Source organism: Papio anubis, chromosome 18, assembly GCF_008728515.1.
Source record: "Papio anubis isolate 15944 chromosome 18, Panubis1.0, whole genome shotgun sequence".
NCBI lineage: Eukaryota > Metazoa > Chordata > Mammalia > Primates > Cercopithecidae > Papio > Papio anubis.
Window position 1 is genome coordinate 15,794,926 of NC_044993.1, and position 15,141 is coordinate 15,810,066.

At 44.3% G+C, this 15,141-nt stretch overlaps 1 protein-coding gene across 1 annotated transcript in view; it reads left to right on the forward strand.

The window, feature by feature from the left end:
• The first annotated feature begins 1,259 nt into the window (after positions 1-1,259).
• Positions 1,260-15,141, forward strand: part of LOC101008023 (ATP-dependent RNA helicase DDX19B) — a 38,195-nt gene continuing 24,313 nt past the window's right edge. Inside the window, 2 exon segments of the mRNA XM_031658632.1 lie at positions 1,260-1,473; positions 3,767-3,802. Of these exon segments, the coding sequence (XP_031514492.1) occupies positions 1,417-1,473; positions 3,767-3,802 (93 nt within the window). The 5' untranslated portion in view covers positions 1,260-1,416.

Sequence of the window (15,141 nt, forward strand, 5' to 3'; positions counted from 1 at the left end):
TGCCTTAGCCTTCCAAGTAGCTGGGCTTACAGGTGTGCACCACCATGCTTGGCTAATTTTTGTATTTTTTAGTAGAGATGGGGTTTCACCATGTTGGCCAAGCTGGTCTCAAACTCCTGACCTCAGGTGACCCACCCACGTCGGCCTCCCAAAGTGCTGGGATTACAGGCTTGAGCCACCACACCTGGCCTCTATCTTAAAAAACAAACAAACAAACAAACAAAAAAACAAGGCTGGGTGCAGTGGCCCACACCTGTAATCCAAGCACTTTGGGAGGCCAAGGCAGGTGGATCACAAGGTCAGGAGATGGAGACCAATCTGGCTAACATGGTGAAACCCTGTCTCTACTAAAAATACAAAAATTAGCCGGGCATGGTGGCGTGGGCTTGTAATCCCAGCTACTTGGGAGGCTGAGGCAAGATAATTTCTTGAACCCAGGAGGCGGAAGTTGCAGTGAGCCGAGATTGCGCCACTGCACTCCAGCATGGGTGACAGAGTGAGACTTCATCTCAAAAAACAAATAAAAACCCAAGTGCTGAGATTACAGGCATGAGCCACCACACCTAGCTCTATTTAATTATTTTACTATTTTAATTTTATTTAATTTTTTTTCTAGACAGGGTTTTGCTCTGTCACCCAGGCTGGAGTGCAGTGGCACTATCATGGCTCACTGCAGTCTAGACCTCCTGGGCCCAAGTGATCCTTCCACCTTGGCTTCCAGAACTGCTGGGACTACATGCATGAGCCACCGCACCTGTCTGTTTTCTTCCTTTTTAACATTGTCCTGGTTATACAACCCTTACATAGGAGAGCTGCGATTCCTTTTCTTGGAGTACAAATTTATGAGTGCAGGTGCCCTTTTGTTACATGCATAAGATTGCATAGTGGTCAAGTGGACTTTTAACCAAATGGGTTTTTTGACAGGGCTGATTGCCAACACCTGGACATTTTAAATTACCAACCTCAAAAGGGAAACAGCTCTCTGCTTGTTTTGCATTTTGGTGACTATTGTTAATGGTTTTCTGTTTTGATATATTCAATCCGTTCAATCTGTATTAGTGCCTTCTCTGCCACTGTGTTGGGTGGGAATCTGATTTTGTTCTTTGGTTGGAGAGCCAAGTTGACCAGAGCTTAGGCATTTTAAGATAACTACCTCAGCTTGATGGGAAAGCCTGCTCTGCCCGGGGTTGAGGGGTACGGGCCTGAGGGTGACAGAATCGACAGCCCCAAGTGGGCAAAGGGTGGCCAAACAGGAGCGGCCTCCGACGTCACTGTGGCGCGCCGCTTCCGGTCTGCAGCCTTGTAGTGGGGCTGGAGCAGAGCCTGCCGCGAACCCCCGGAGCTCACGGTCAGTGTACCGTGCCATCCCTCGAATCCGAATCTGCCAGCACGAGCCTCCCACCCGCGCCTGGGACCATGGCCACTGACTCATGGGCCCTGGCGGTGGACGAGCAGGAAGCGGCAGCAGAGTCGGTGAGTTGGCTTAAGCCCTAAAAGGGTTAGGGACTAGTTCTGGCCGGAGACTTGGTCCCTGGGAAAGGGTGGTTCCTAGGTTGATTAGAGACTGGATGGGGTGGCGGGGAGGATAGGGATGGAGCCTGGACCCTGAGCTGGCTTTGTTTACGCAGCCGCCCCCGCGTTACGTAAGCGCAGGTGAGTGCTCCTGTCGGTAAAGCGCTGAGCCGCCTGTCTGTCTTCCTGGAACCAGGAATGATCGTAGATTGTACTCATCACCCTAGATTGTGTTTTGTTTGTTTTTAATTGAAATAGAGACATGGCCTTGCTAGGTTGCCTAGGCTGGTCTGGAACTCCTGGCCTCCAGCAGTCTTCCTGCCTCCGCCTTTCAAAGCACCAGGATTACAGGCTGAGCCACGGCTCCTGGCCGCCCCGGTTTGTAATAGCTATTTTAGGTGTCATTCTCCACCTCTAGATTCAGAGCTTCTTTGGCTCAGGGACCATGTCTCTGCTCATATTTGTGTGCTTGCTCAGTGATAAATGATGGACCCAGTAGGTCTGGCAGTCAGCAAATCCTTTCCTCATCGGCTTCACTTTGTTCTTTTTCTTCTGGGCCTGACACATGGTAAGGAACATATGTGTTAAACACTACTGCGTAGAATTAATTTCTCCCACCGAAACACTTTAAATTCTAGTAGGCTTTAAACATACTTCTGTTAGTACTTATTTCTATGACTTCCTCAAGAATAAGAACCTTGTCTTTTATATTTTATAGCTGATAAAAAATAAGTTGTATATACACATTGTTTAAAGAGTCAAGTGATTTTAAAAATAATGGTTCCGGCCAATTTTTTTTCCTCCCCAGAGGCAACTCCTTTTTTTTTTTTTTTTTTTTTTTTGGAGACAGGGTCACACTCTGTTGCCCAGGCTGGGGTGTAGTGGAGTGATCTTGGCTCACTGCAGTCTCTGCCTCCTGGTCTCAAGCCATGCTCCCATCTCAGCCTCCTGAGTAACTGGGACTACAGGCATGTGCCACTATGCCCAACTAATTTTTGTATTTTTTTTGTAGAGATGGGGACTTGCCATGTTGCCCAGGCTGGTCTCGAACTCCTGGATGCAAGTGATCCACCTGCCTCAGCCTCCCAAAGTGCTGGGATTACAGGTGTGAGCCACCACATCCAGCCTCTTTTTTCTGTTTCTTTCTTTCTTTACATATATTTTTTGAGAGAGGGTCTTGCCCTGTCACCCAGGCTGGAGTGCATTGGCACCATCTCTTGCTAACTACAACCTCCGCCTCCCAGGCTCAAGTGATCCTCCCACCTCAGCCTCCTGAGTAGCTGGGACTACAAGCATGAGCTAACCTGTGCAGCTAACTTTTTAATTTTTTGTGAAGACGAGGTCTCGCTATATTATCCGAGTTGATCTCCACCTCCTGGGCTTAAGCCATCCTCCCACCTTGGCTCCCCAAAGTTTTGGGATTATAGGCCTGAGCCACTTCGCCTGGCCCTTTGCTTTTCTATAAAATTTATTTTACTTGGAATTCTTAATTGCCTTATGTTTTTGCTTCATTTTTTTTCTTAATTATCAATTCAACCCCAAACTCTCTTCCAGTTGTCTAAGTTTATCTCAGAATGCTTAGACTCATCAAATATTCTATCAATTCCATTTCTCCCAGGCCTTTTAAGTCTGCTTCAAATTGGACTAGTTACTCCTGTCTTTAGAGCACAGTTCATATTGGGGGATAGAGGGAACAGGGCAAATTTCCCTTCAGCCTAATTCTGCAGATTCATTCCTCCTTTCTCTTGTCTTTTGGATCTCTTGGATCCCTTCCTTTCTGTCCTTCCACTCTTCCGTCTTTCTTGATTTATTCCTTATTTTTGTGCAGCCATCTGTCAGCTTTCTAGAGGTGTACGGGAAGTAAATTACCTTAAGAATATTCCATGTTGGGGTGGGGGGAGGGGGGAGGGATGGCATTAGGAGGTATACCTAATGTAAATGATGAGTTAATAGGTGCAGCACACCAACATGGCACATGTATACATATGTAACAAACCTGCACGTTGTGCACATGTGCCCTAGAACTTAAAGTATAATTAAAAAAAAAAAAAAAAGACTATTCCATGTCTTAAAAAATCTAATTTTGCCCTGTAATTTGGATAATAGTTTGGCTGGGTATAGAATTGTAGGTTGAAAATTACTTTCCTGCCAAATTTTAAAGTTATTGTTCCATTGCCTTCTAGATTTCTGTATTTGTTGTTGAAATGTTTGAGACCATCCTGATTCTTGATGTGACTTGTTTTCCCCTTTCTAGGCTTGGAGAATCTTCTGTTTTCAATATTCAGAAAATGTATGGTAATATGTCTTGGCATGGGTGTATTTTCATCCATATTACTGGCCCCTGGGTGTGGGTACTTTCAATCTGAAAAACTCTTGTTCTTCAGTTATGAGAACTTTTCTTGAATAATTTCATTGTTGATTTCTTCTCCTTTGTTTTTTCTTAATTCTCTCTTTTCTGGAACTCACTCACTTTCTTTCTCTCTCTCTCTCTCTCTTTTTTTTCTTTTTAAGACAGGGTCTGTCTATGTTGCCCAGTCTGGAGTGCAGTAGCTAATCACAGGCAGAATCATAGTGCACTACAGCCTTGAACTCCTGGGCTCAAGGGATCCTCCTGCCTCAGCCTCCCTCGTAGCTGGGACTACAGGTGCGCACCACTACACAGCTTTTCCCAGGACTCTTATTAGATGAATGTTGTATCAGTTGGACTGGCCCTTTAGGGTTTTTTTTTTTTTTTTTTTTTTTTTTTTTTTTTTTTTTTTTTTTTTTTTTTTTTGAGATGAAGTTTCGCTCTTGTCCCCCCGGGCTGGAGTGCAATAGCGCGATCTTGGCTCACTGCAGCCTCTGCTTCTTGAGTTTAAGCGATTCTCCTGCCTCAGCCTCCTGAGTAGCTGAGATTACAGGCATGTGCCACCATGCCTGGCTACTTTTTGTATTTTTAGTAGAGGTGGGGTTTCACCATGTTGGCCAGGCTGGTCTTGAACTCCTGACCTCAAGTGATCCACACACCTCAGCCTCCCAAAGTCCTAGGGTTACAGGCGTGAGCCACTGCACCTGGCCAGCCCTTTAAGTTTTTAAAGTCAGGTTTATGGAGGTATAATTTACATAGAGTAAAATTAAACTTTGTTAGTGTACAGTTCTATGAATTTTGACAAAAGCATACAGTTCTGTAACTACCACCACAGTCAACCATCTCTACAGAGAACTACAACTGCTTGTAGTTCACTCCCTCTCCTCACCCTTCTCTGGCAACTGCTGATATGTTTTCTGTCATTATAGTTTTGCCTTTTCCAGATGTTACAAAATGGAATCATGTAATATGTAACCTTTTGAAAAGTCTAGCTTCTTCCACTTAGTATTATGCATTTGGAATTCAACCAAGTTGCATGTATCAGTAGTTCGTTCCTTTTTATTGCTAAGTAGAATTCCATTGTGGATATACACAGTTTGCTTATTCTTCTATTGATGGACACTTGTGTAATTTTCAGTCTGAGACAATATGAAGAAAGCTACTCTATACATTAAGGTACAGATTTTTGTATGGATATATGTTTGCATTTCTCTTGGGTAAAGTCAATACTGAAGAGTAGGATTTACTGTGTTATGTGGTATGTGTTTAACTTTATAAGTTATATGCCAAACTGTTTTCCAAAGTGTATCATTCTGCTTTCCCAACAGCAATGGATGAGAGCTTCAACTGCCCCACATCCTTCCCTGCACAGTATTGTCGGTTTCCTTCATTCTGATAGGTACATGGTGGTGGTGTCTCATTGTGATTTTAACTTATATATCTCCCTAATGACTAATGATGTTGAAAATCTTTTCATGTGCTTATTTGCCATCTATGTAACTTCTTTGAAGTGGGTTTTCAAACCTTTTGCCCATTTTTAAAGTAGGATTGTTTTTGTTTTTAGTTGGGAAGGTTTATATATTCTGGATAGAAGTTCTGTTTTTTTGTTTGTCTGTTTGTTTGTTTTAGACAGGGTCTCACTGTGTCACCCAGCTAGAGTGCAGTGGCGCTATCTTGGCTCACTGAAACCTTCACCTCCTGGGCTCAAGGGATCCTCCCACTCGGCCTCCAGAGTAGCTGGGACCACAGGCATGCGCCACCACATCTGGCTGATGTTTGTATTTTTTGTAGAGACAGGGTTTTACCATGTTGCCCAGGCTGGTCTTGGAACTCCTGGGTTCAAGCAATCCACCCACCTGGGCCTCCCAGAGTGCTGGGATGGATAACAGGCGTGATAAGTCCTTTATCGGATATGTTTTGCATATATTCTCCCAAACTACAATTTGTCTTTTTTCAACAGTACTTTTCAAATAATAGACATTTTCAACTTTGATTAACCTAATTTATCAATTTTTAAGTGATTAGTTCTTTTTATGTTCCAAGATATACACCTTATCCAAGGCCACAAGGATTTTCTCCTGTGTTCTCTAGAAGTCTTACAGTTTTAAATTTTACATTTATGTCTGTGATCCATTTTACATTTTGAGTTAAATTTTTTCTAATAGGTATGGATTGAGGTTCATCTCTTTTTTTTTTTTTTTTTTTTTGAGGGGGAGTCTTGCTCTGTCTCCAGGCTGGAGTGCAGTGGCGCGATCTCGGCTCACTGCAACCTCTGCCTCCCAGGTTCAAGCAATTCTCCTGCCTCAGCCTCCTGAGAAGCTGGGATTACAGGTGTCTGCCACCACACCCAGCTAATTTTTGTATTTTTAGTAGAGACAGGGTTTCACCATATTGGCCAGGCTGGTCTCAAACTCCTGACCTTGTGATCTGCCCGCCTCAGCCTCCCAAAGTGCTGGGATTACAGGCGTGAGCTGCTGTGCCGACTGAGGTTCATGTGTTCATCTTTTTCACATAGAGATGTCTTTTTTTTTTTTGAGACGAAGTCTCACTCTTGTACCCAGGCTGGAGTGCAGTGGCACGATCTTGACTCACTGCAACCTCCGCCTCCTGGGTTCATGCGATTCTCCTGCCTCAGTCCCCCAAGTAGCTGGGATTACAGGTGCCTGCCACCAAGCCCGGCTACTTTGGTATTTTTAGTAGAGACAGGGTTTCACCATGTTGGCCAGGCTGGTCTGGAACCCCTGACCTCACCCGCCTTGGCCTCTCAAAGTGCTGGGATTACAGGCGTGAGCCACCGCTCCTGGCCAGAGATGTCTTAATTGTTCCAGCACCATTTGTCGAAAAGTCCTTTGGTTTTATTTTTTCTTCTGTTTTTCATCTTTGTCTCTTTTTTTTTCCTTTCTTTTTTTCTATATTTCGTGGGAGATTTTCTCAAGTACTGTCTAGTATATTTCATTTTCACTTCTACTTTCGTATTTTTAATTTAAGGAACTTTTTTCTTCTTCCTTTACTGTTCCTTTTTTACAGACAATACCCTGTACTGCTTTCATGGTCATAATATCTGCATCATTTGGAGGATATTTTTCTTCATCTCTCTGCTCAGTCTCTGTTTCATGTGAGGCGTGTTTTATCTATACATTTCAGTATCTACTTTTTCATGATGACTATTTCTCAGATGTCTGTAATCCTTGCTTGGCCACTCATATTTAAGAGTGAGTGACTAAAAAGTTGAGTGGAAGCTGTAAACACATGAGTGGGGCTTGTCTATTCTGACCTTAACTATATATCTTTAGTGGTCTGTGTCAGTGTCCTAAGAACTTTCCTCCCGGTCTGGCCAGATTTTGCAGAGAGGGATCCTCTAATTTCCTGCCTAGATGGTAGAGGTCTGACTCAGTGTTCTGGAATCTAGGTGGAGGAAAGGGTGAGGGAGGTCTCAGCACTCAGAATACCTGCTTCCACTTAATGCTCCTATTTTCATTATGGCATCCCCTCCCTTAAGTGTGGCCCTTATCCATTTGAGCATTTCTCATGCCTAACCTGGCAGGCATTGTTAATTGAGTAAATGAACTGTGTAGTTTGTTATTCTGTTACATGGCTCTGTTGCAAAGAAACTTTTGAGCATTCACTCTCAATATGTACATATCTATTTAGAAATTGCATACTTTATTGTTTTACTAAATATATTATGTACATTATAAAGCAAATACAAAATTAATAAAGGCTGAGATAAAAATGAAATAATGCTTTCCTGTGCTTCTGTGTGCTGGCTTCATATTTTTATTAGCCAATATCTCAAGGCACAATATACACTTAGAAAAAAACCACATCATTAGTCAATGTAGAGATAAATATGTATTTCAAGTAGTTCTGAGAGGTTTTTACTTTTTTTTAAATTTTTATTATTATTTTTAATTTTTATTTATTTATTTTTTGAGACAGAGTCTCACTCTGTCGCCCAGGCTGTAGTGCAGTGGCGCGATCTCGGCTCACTGTAAGCTCCGCCTCCCAAGTTCACACCATTCTCCTGCCTCAGCCTCCTGAGTAGCTGGGACTACAGGCACCCACCACCATGCCTGGCTAATTTTTTTGTATTTTTTTAGTAGAGATGGGGTTTCACTGTGTTAGCTAGGATGGTCTCAATCTCCTGACCTCGTGATCCACCTGCCTTGGCCTCTCAAGGTGCTGGGATTATAGGCATGAGCTACTGTGCCTGGCCTGTTTTTTTTTTATTATTTTTTAGTTCTGAGAGTTTTGACTATTTTAACTAACTTCTTGTTAGGTCAGTTTTTTTGTTGTTGTTGTCATTTTTTTTTTTTTTTTAAATAGTGTCTCACTTTGTCACCCAGGCTGGAGTGCAGTGGTGTGTACATGGCTCGCTGCACCCTTGACCTCCCAGGCTCATGCAGTCCTCCCACCTCAGCCCTGCAAGTAGCTGGGACTACAGGTGTGCACCGCCACACCTGGCAAATTTTTGTATTTTTTGTAGACATATGGTTTCACCATGTTGCTCAGGGTAGTCTCAAGTTCCTGAGCTCAAGCGGTGACCTGCCTTGGCCTCCCAAAGTGCTGGCATTATAGGCATGAGCCACCGCACCCAGCCATTCAGGTCAGGTTAAATTGTCATTGTTTTAACCTATTAATGTGCCTAAGAGGGTTTGTTAGGAGTAGGTAGCTTTGACATTTTCTATTTGGCTTGAGTTTGTGTCATAGAATTATCTTTCAGATAGAACAGAAACTCATAATAATGAACCCAGTGATAATAAAAACTCAGGTATAAAAAGATTAACTCTTGCTATTTTTAGCAGGCCCAAACTAGCCATTTTATTAACCTTACAACAACAAATTCCTGCATTTTATGAAACAGAATCTTGAGACCTTATTATTACAACATTACGGTGAGATTAAAGTATACAGTTCACTGACGGTTGGTGTATTCAGAAGTGTGTAGCTTATATCAGTCAGTTTTAGAACATTTTCATCACCCCAAAAGGTAACTCTGTACACATTAGCAGTCACTCCCTGTTTCCCCACAAACTCCCCAGCTCTAGGCAACCACTAATCTACTTTCTGTCTCTTTAGATTTGCCTCTTTTAAACATTTCATATAGATGGAAACATACAGTATGTGATCATTTGTGACTGGCTTCTTTTACTTAGTATAATGAACTAAGATTCATTAGTTGTAGCATGTATCGGTACTGTATTCCTTATTGTTGCCAAATAATATTCCATTGTGTGGATATACCACATTTTATTTATCCATTCATCAGTTTCTGGACATTTGGATTATTTCTACTTTTTAGCTACTATGAATAATACTGCTTTTGATTGATTAATGTACAAGTTTTTGTGTGGACACACAGTTTCAATACTCGGGTATATATCTAGAAGTGGAACTGCTGGATTATATAGGAATTCTCTGTTTAACTTTTGAGGAAGTGCCAAGATGTTTTCCAAAGCAGCTGCATCATTAATCTTTAAGATTAGTATTGTCTATGAATGGCACTATTTTTTTTTTTGAGACAAGAGTCACGCACTGTCACCCAGGCTGGAGTGCCATGGCAGCATCTCAGCTCACTGCAACCTCTGCCTCCCGGGTTCAAGCGATTCTCATGCCTCAGCTTCCTAAGTAGGTGGGACTACAAGCATGTGCCACCGTGCCCAGCTAATTTTTCGTATTTCAGTAGAGGTAGGGTTTCATCATCTTGCCCACACTGGTCTCGAACTCCTGAGCTCAAGCAATCCACCATGTCAGCCTCCCAAAGTACTAGGATTACAGGTGTGAGCCACCACATCTGGCCGTGTGTGTGTGTGTATGCATTTTTTTTTTTTTGAGATGGGAGTCTCGCCTGTCACCCAGGCTGAGTGCAGTGGCTAATCTCACTCACTGCAAGGTCTGCCTCCTCGGGTTCACGCCATTCTCCTGCCTCAGCCTCCTGAGTAGCTTCTACCTGCCACCACACCCCGGCTAATTTTTTGTATATTTTAGTAGAGACAGGGTTTCACCGTGTTAGCCAGGATGGTCTCGACCTCTGGACCTCATGATCTGCCCGGGCCTTGGCCTCCCAAACCGCTGGGATTACAGGCGGAGCCACCACACCCTGCCATGTGTGTATTTTTTTAAAATAGAGATGGGTCTCACTCTGTCACTCAGGCTGAATGCAGTGGCAAGATCATAGCACATTGTAACCTGGAACTCCTGGGCTCGAAAGCAATCCTCCCACCTCAGCCTCCTGGTGCTGCTCAGCCAATATTTTTATTTATTTTATTTTAAAAATTCATTTAAATTTATTATTTATTTTATTTATTTATTTTATGTATTTATTTTTGAGACGGAGTCTCACTGTGTCACTGTTGCAGTGCAGTGGCACCATGCTGGCTCACTGCAACCCTGCCTCCTGGGTTCAAGTAATTCTCCTGCCTCAGCCTCCGAGTAGCTGGGATTACAGGCATCCACCACCATGCCCGCTAGTTTTTATATTTTTTAGTAGAGATGGGGTTTCACTCCTATGTTGGCCAGTCTGGGTCTCAAACTCCTCTGACCTTCAGGTGATCCAGACCACTTCTAGCCTCCCAGTGCTGGGAATTACAGGTGTGAGCCACTGCACCGCCTATTTATTTATTTTTTTAAGACAGAGTCTCACTCTGTTGGCCAGGCTGGAGTGCAATGGCGGACTTCGGCTCACTGCAACCTCTGCCTCCTGATTCAAGTGGATTCTCCTGCCTCAGCCTCCTGAGTAGCTGGGATTATGCATGCACCACCATATCTGGCTAATTTTTTTGTATTTTTAGTAGAGACGGGTTTTACTCATGTTGGTCAGGCTGGTCTCGAACTCCTGACCTCAGATGATCAGCCTGCCTCGCCTCCCAAAGCACTGGATTTGTGGAATGAGCCACCATGCCCAGCCTATTTATTTTATTTTTATTTTTAGGAGATGGGTCTTGCTATGTTGCCCAGGCTTGTCTCAAAACTCTTGAGTTCAAGGGATCCCCTCCTCCTCAGCCTCCAAAAAGTGCCGAGATTGAAGGCACAAGCCACCATGCTCTGCCAATATTTTTATTTTAAGCTTTTAGAGGTGGAGTCTCACCATGCTGCCCAGGCTTGTCTCAGAGACTCCTGGCCTCAAGGATCCTCCTCCCACCTCCAGCCTCCCAAAGTGCTGGGATTGCATGAGCCACTGCACCTGGCTCTTTTTTTCAATTGAGGGCAAGGATTGAAAACTGATGAGGCTGGGTGCGGTGGCTCATGCCTGTGGCTCACGCCTTCAGCCTGGGCAACAGAGCAGACTCCATCTCAAACCTCACAATTTTGCTGTGAGACAGTTCCTATTCAGGATAGTTCATTACCATTAAATCTTCCTTCTTATACTTCAAGAATCCTTTTCAAGTAGCTTTGGAATAAAATGAAGTATAACTGGAATGGCTCCTCAATTATTTTGACATCTTAAAACTATTAAAGCACTGAAAATTTGGATATTATAAAAGTAGAGCTTTGGGCAATTTGAACTGCAGGGAGTTTTAAAAGTTTATCTCTTTGCCTTTTCATTAGTTTTCTAGATTTCAAAATGGTTTCCCCAATCAAGTTGCAAGAAAAATCGTTTTTCCCTTTCTTTGATTCAAATAAACGAGCACACAGGTATCTGAACTAACTGCTTTCCACATAAGTTTTAGCATTCAGTTCATTGACACTAAGGTGGGTAATGCAAACTTTAATGCTGCTTTTGTATTGCAGGCTTTAGATCCTTACATGTTTTGGTTGTGTCTTTTTTTTTGAGGCGGAGGTCTCTGGCTTCTGTCAGCCCAGGCTGGAGGCAGTGGCCGGATCTCAGCTCACTGCAAGCTCCGGCCTCCCGGATTTACGCCTCTATTCTCCTGCCTCAGCCTCCTGAGTAGCTGGGGACTACAGGCTCACACCTCGGCCTCGGGTTAGTTTTTGTATTTTTAGAGATGGTTTCACTAGCATAGGACGGTGCCTGGATCTCCTACCTGTGATCTGCCTCAGCCTGTTCTTCCCAAAGTGCTGGGATTTCAGGCTTGAGCCACCGCTACCGCGGCTGTAGTCTCTTAGATTCTACAGGAACCTCTTCAGAATTTGATACATTGTAATCAAACAACATCTATTGGCCTCTGCACAGTGGCTCACGCTTCTGTAATCCCAGCACTTTGGGGAGTAATCCCAGCACTTGGGAGGCCCAGGCCGGGATCATGAGGTCAGGAGATGGAGACCATCCCATAACACAGGAAACCTGCCGCTACTAAAAAATACAAAAAAAAAAAAAAAAATTAGCTGGGCTGCTAGGCCAGCCTGTAGTCCCAGCTACTTGAGGCTGAAGTAGTGAGATGAAGATCGGAAGGAGCCAGTGAGCCGAGACCGCCACTGTAGGCCAGCCTTCCAGGATGAGGAGATTCTGGCTCCTAAAAAAAGAAAAAACTACTTTTTTTTTTTTGAGACGGGAGTCTCGCTTCTGTCACCCAGGCTGGAGTGCAGTACGGGATCTCAGCTCACTGCAAGCTCCGGGCCCCGGTTCACGCCATTCTCCTGCCTCAGCCTCCCGGTAGCTGGGACTACAGGCTTCGCGCACTCCCGCCCCGCCAAGTTTTTGTATTTTTAGTAGAGACGAGGGTTTCACCAGGCAGCCAGATGGCCCCATCTCCTGATCTCGTGATCTCGGGCCTGCCTCTCGGCCTCCCAAAGTGCTGGGATTACAGGCTTGAGCCACCGCGCCCGGCCTATTACTTTTATTTACAATGTTGCTACCACCTTTTCCTACACATTTCATTTTACCCTGTTAACTTTGAGTTGAACAATGTATCAACAAAAGAATGTTAGCCCAGCCTGGTGGCAGGTACCTGTAGTCCCATCTGCTTGGGAGGGTGAGACAGGAGGATCCTTGATCCTGGTAAGCTGAGGTTGCATGAGCCATGATCATACCAATGCACTCCAGCCTGGGCGACAGACTGAGACTTGTTCTCAGATAAATGAATAAATAAAAATATAAAAACAAAAGAATGATCCTTATTGTTGTGTGTCCTTTTATCATTGAATATTAAAAAAACTTTTTGGGCCGGGTGTGGTAGCTCATACCTATAATCTTTGGGAGGCTGAGGCGGGCAGATCACCTGAGATCAGGAGTTCGAGACCAGCCTGACCAACATGGTGAAACCCCATCTCTACTAAAAAATACAAAAGCGGCCGGGTGTGATGGCTCACGCCTGTAATCCTACCACTTTGGGAGGCCGAGGAGGGTGAATCATTTGAGGTCAGGGGTTCAAGACCAGCCTGGCCAACATGGTGAAACCACATCTCTACTAAAAAGTCAAAAAAAGTTAGCGGGGCGTGGTGGTGGGCACCTGTAAACCCTGTAAGCCTGGGTGACTGAGCGAGACTCCGTCTCAAAAGAATAAAGTAAAATAAATTAGCCAGGTGTGATGGCACATGCCTGTAATCCCAGCTACTTGGGAGGCAGAATTGCTTAAACTTGGGAGGCGGAGGTTGCAGTGAGCTGAGATCACGCCATTGCACTCCAGCCTGGGCAACAAGAGCAAAACTCCGTCTCAAAACAAACAAACAAAAAACTTTATGGCAATGGCTATTTCTAGTTCATTTATACCTCATTAACTGATTTAAACTTCAGGTCTGTCATTTATTTTAGGTAGTTATTATCACCATAGGAATAAGTACTGTTAACTTTACTCCTGTAAACTTGCTATTTATTTCAGACGGAGTCTCGCTCTGTCGCCCAGGCTGGAGGGCAGTGGTGCGATCTCGGCTCACTGCAAGCTCTGCCTCCCGGGTTCATGCCATTCTCCTGCCTCAGCCTCCCCAGTAGCTGGGACTACAGGCGCCCACCACCACGCCCGGCTAATTTTTTATATTTTTAGTAGAGATGGGGTTTCACCGTGTTAGCTAGGATGGTCTCGATCTCCTGACCTCGTGATCTGCCCGCCTCCGCCTCCCAAATTGCTGGGATTACAGGCATGAGCCACCGCACCTGACCAAACTTGCTATTTAAAAAAAAAAAAAATTATTGAGTGCAGTGGCATCTTCATGGCTCACTTCAGCCTTGACTTCCTGGGCTCCAGCAATTCTCCCACCTCAGTCGCCTGAGTAGCTGGGACCACCCACAGACAAGTGCCATCATGCCCGGCTAATTTTTCTATTTTTGTAGAGATGGGGTTTCGCCATGTTGCCCAGGCTGGTCTCAAACTCCTGAGCTCAAGCAATCCATCCGCCTCAGCTCCCAGAGTGCTGAGATTACACACATGAACCACAGCACCCCGCCTCTCTTTCTCATTTTAACAGCCCTGAGTACTAGACCAGGTTAATTGGCAGGATGTAGGGAGTGCTTTTATTTATTTATTTAGAGATGGAGTTTCGCTCTTGTTGCCCAGGCTGGAGTGCAATGGCACAATCTCAGCTCACTGCAACCTCCTTCTCCCAGGTTCAAGCGATTCTCCTGCCTTAGCCTCCTGAGAAGCTGGGATTACAGGCGTATGCCACCACGCCTGGCTAATTTTTGTATTTTTAGTAGATATGGTGTTCACCGTATCAGCCAGGCTGGTCGTGAACTTCTGGCCTCAAGTGATCTGCCCACCTCAGCCTCCCAAAGTGCTAGAATTACAGGCATCAGCCACTGTGCCCAGCTGTTTTTGTTTTGTTTTGTTTTGTTTAAGTTCTGGGGTACATGTGCAGGATGTGCAGTTTTGTTACATAGGTAAACATGTGCCATAGTGGTTTGCTGCACCTATCACCCAGTCACCTAGGTATTAAGCCACACATGCATTAGCTCTTTTTCCTAACGCTCTCCCCCACTGCCCTCCCCAATTAGTGTGTTCTTTATCCTTCAGAATTAGTGAAGGATTTTTACTGCTTTATAATGATTTCTTTTTTGTTGTTTTTCAGTTGGCTTTCTCCTGTTGAATGGTTTCCTTTTTGTTAATTTCCTTTTTTCTAATCTCTTTAATGTGTTCCCTTTCTGCTTCTTCTTTCCCAATACCAAAGCAGAAAGACACCAGAAACTTCCTGTCCATTTCCATGAATAGAAATGGGGCTTCTCCATTCTCAACAAACCACCCATTAAAACATTTTTTTGTTCTCTCCTTCCTACCCTCCTTCCCCTTTCTCCTGTTCTTGGACTTAGAGGGACAACAGAAATGCGGCCTAATGCAGTGGTTCATGCTTATAATCTCAGCACTTTGGGAGGCTGAGGCAGGAGGATCGCTTGAGCCCAGGAGCTCAAGACCAGCCTGAGCAACACAGTAAGATCCCAACTCACAATAAAA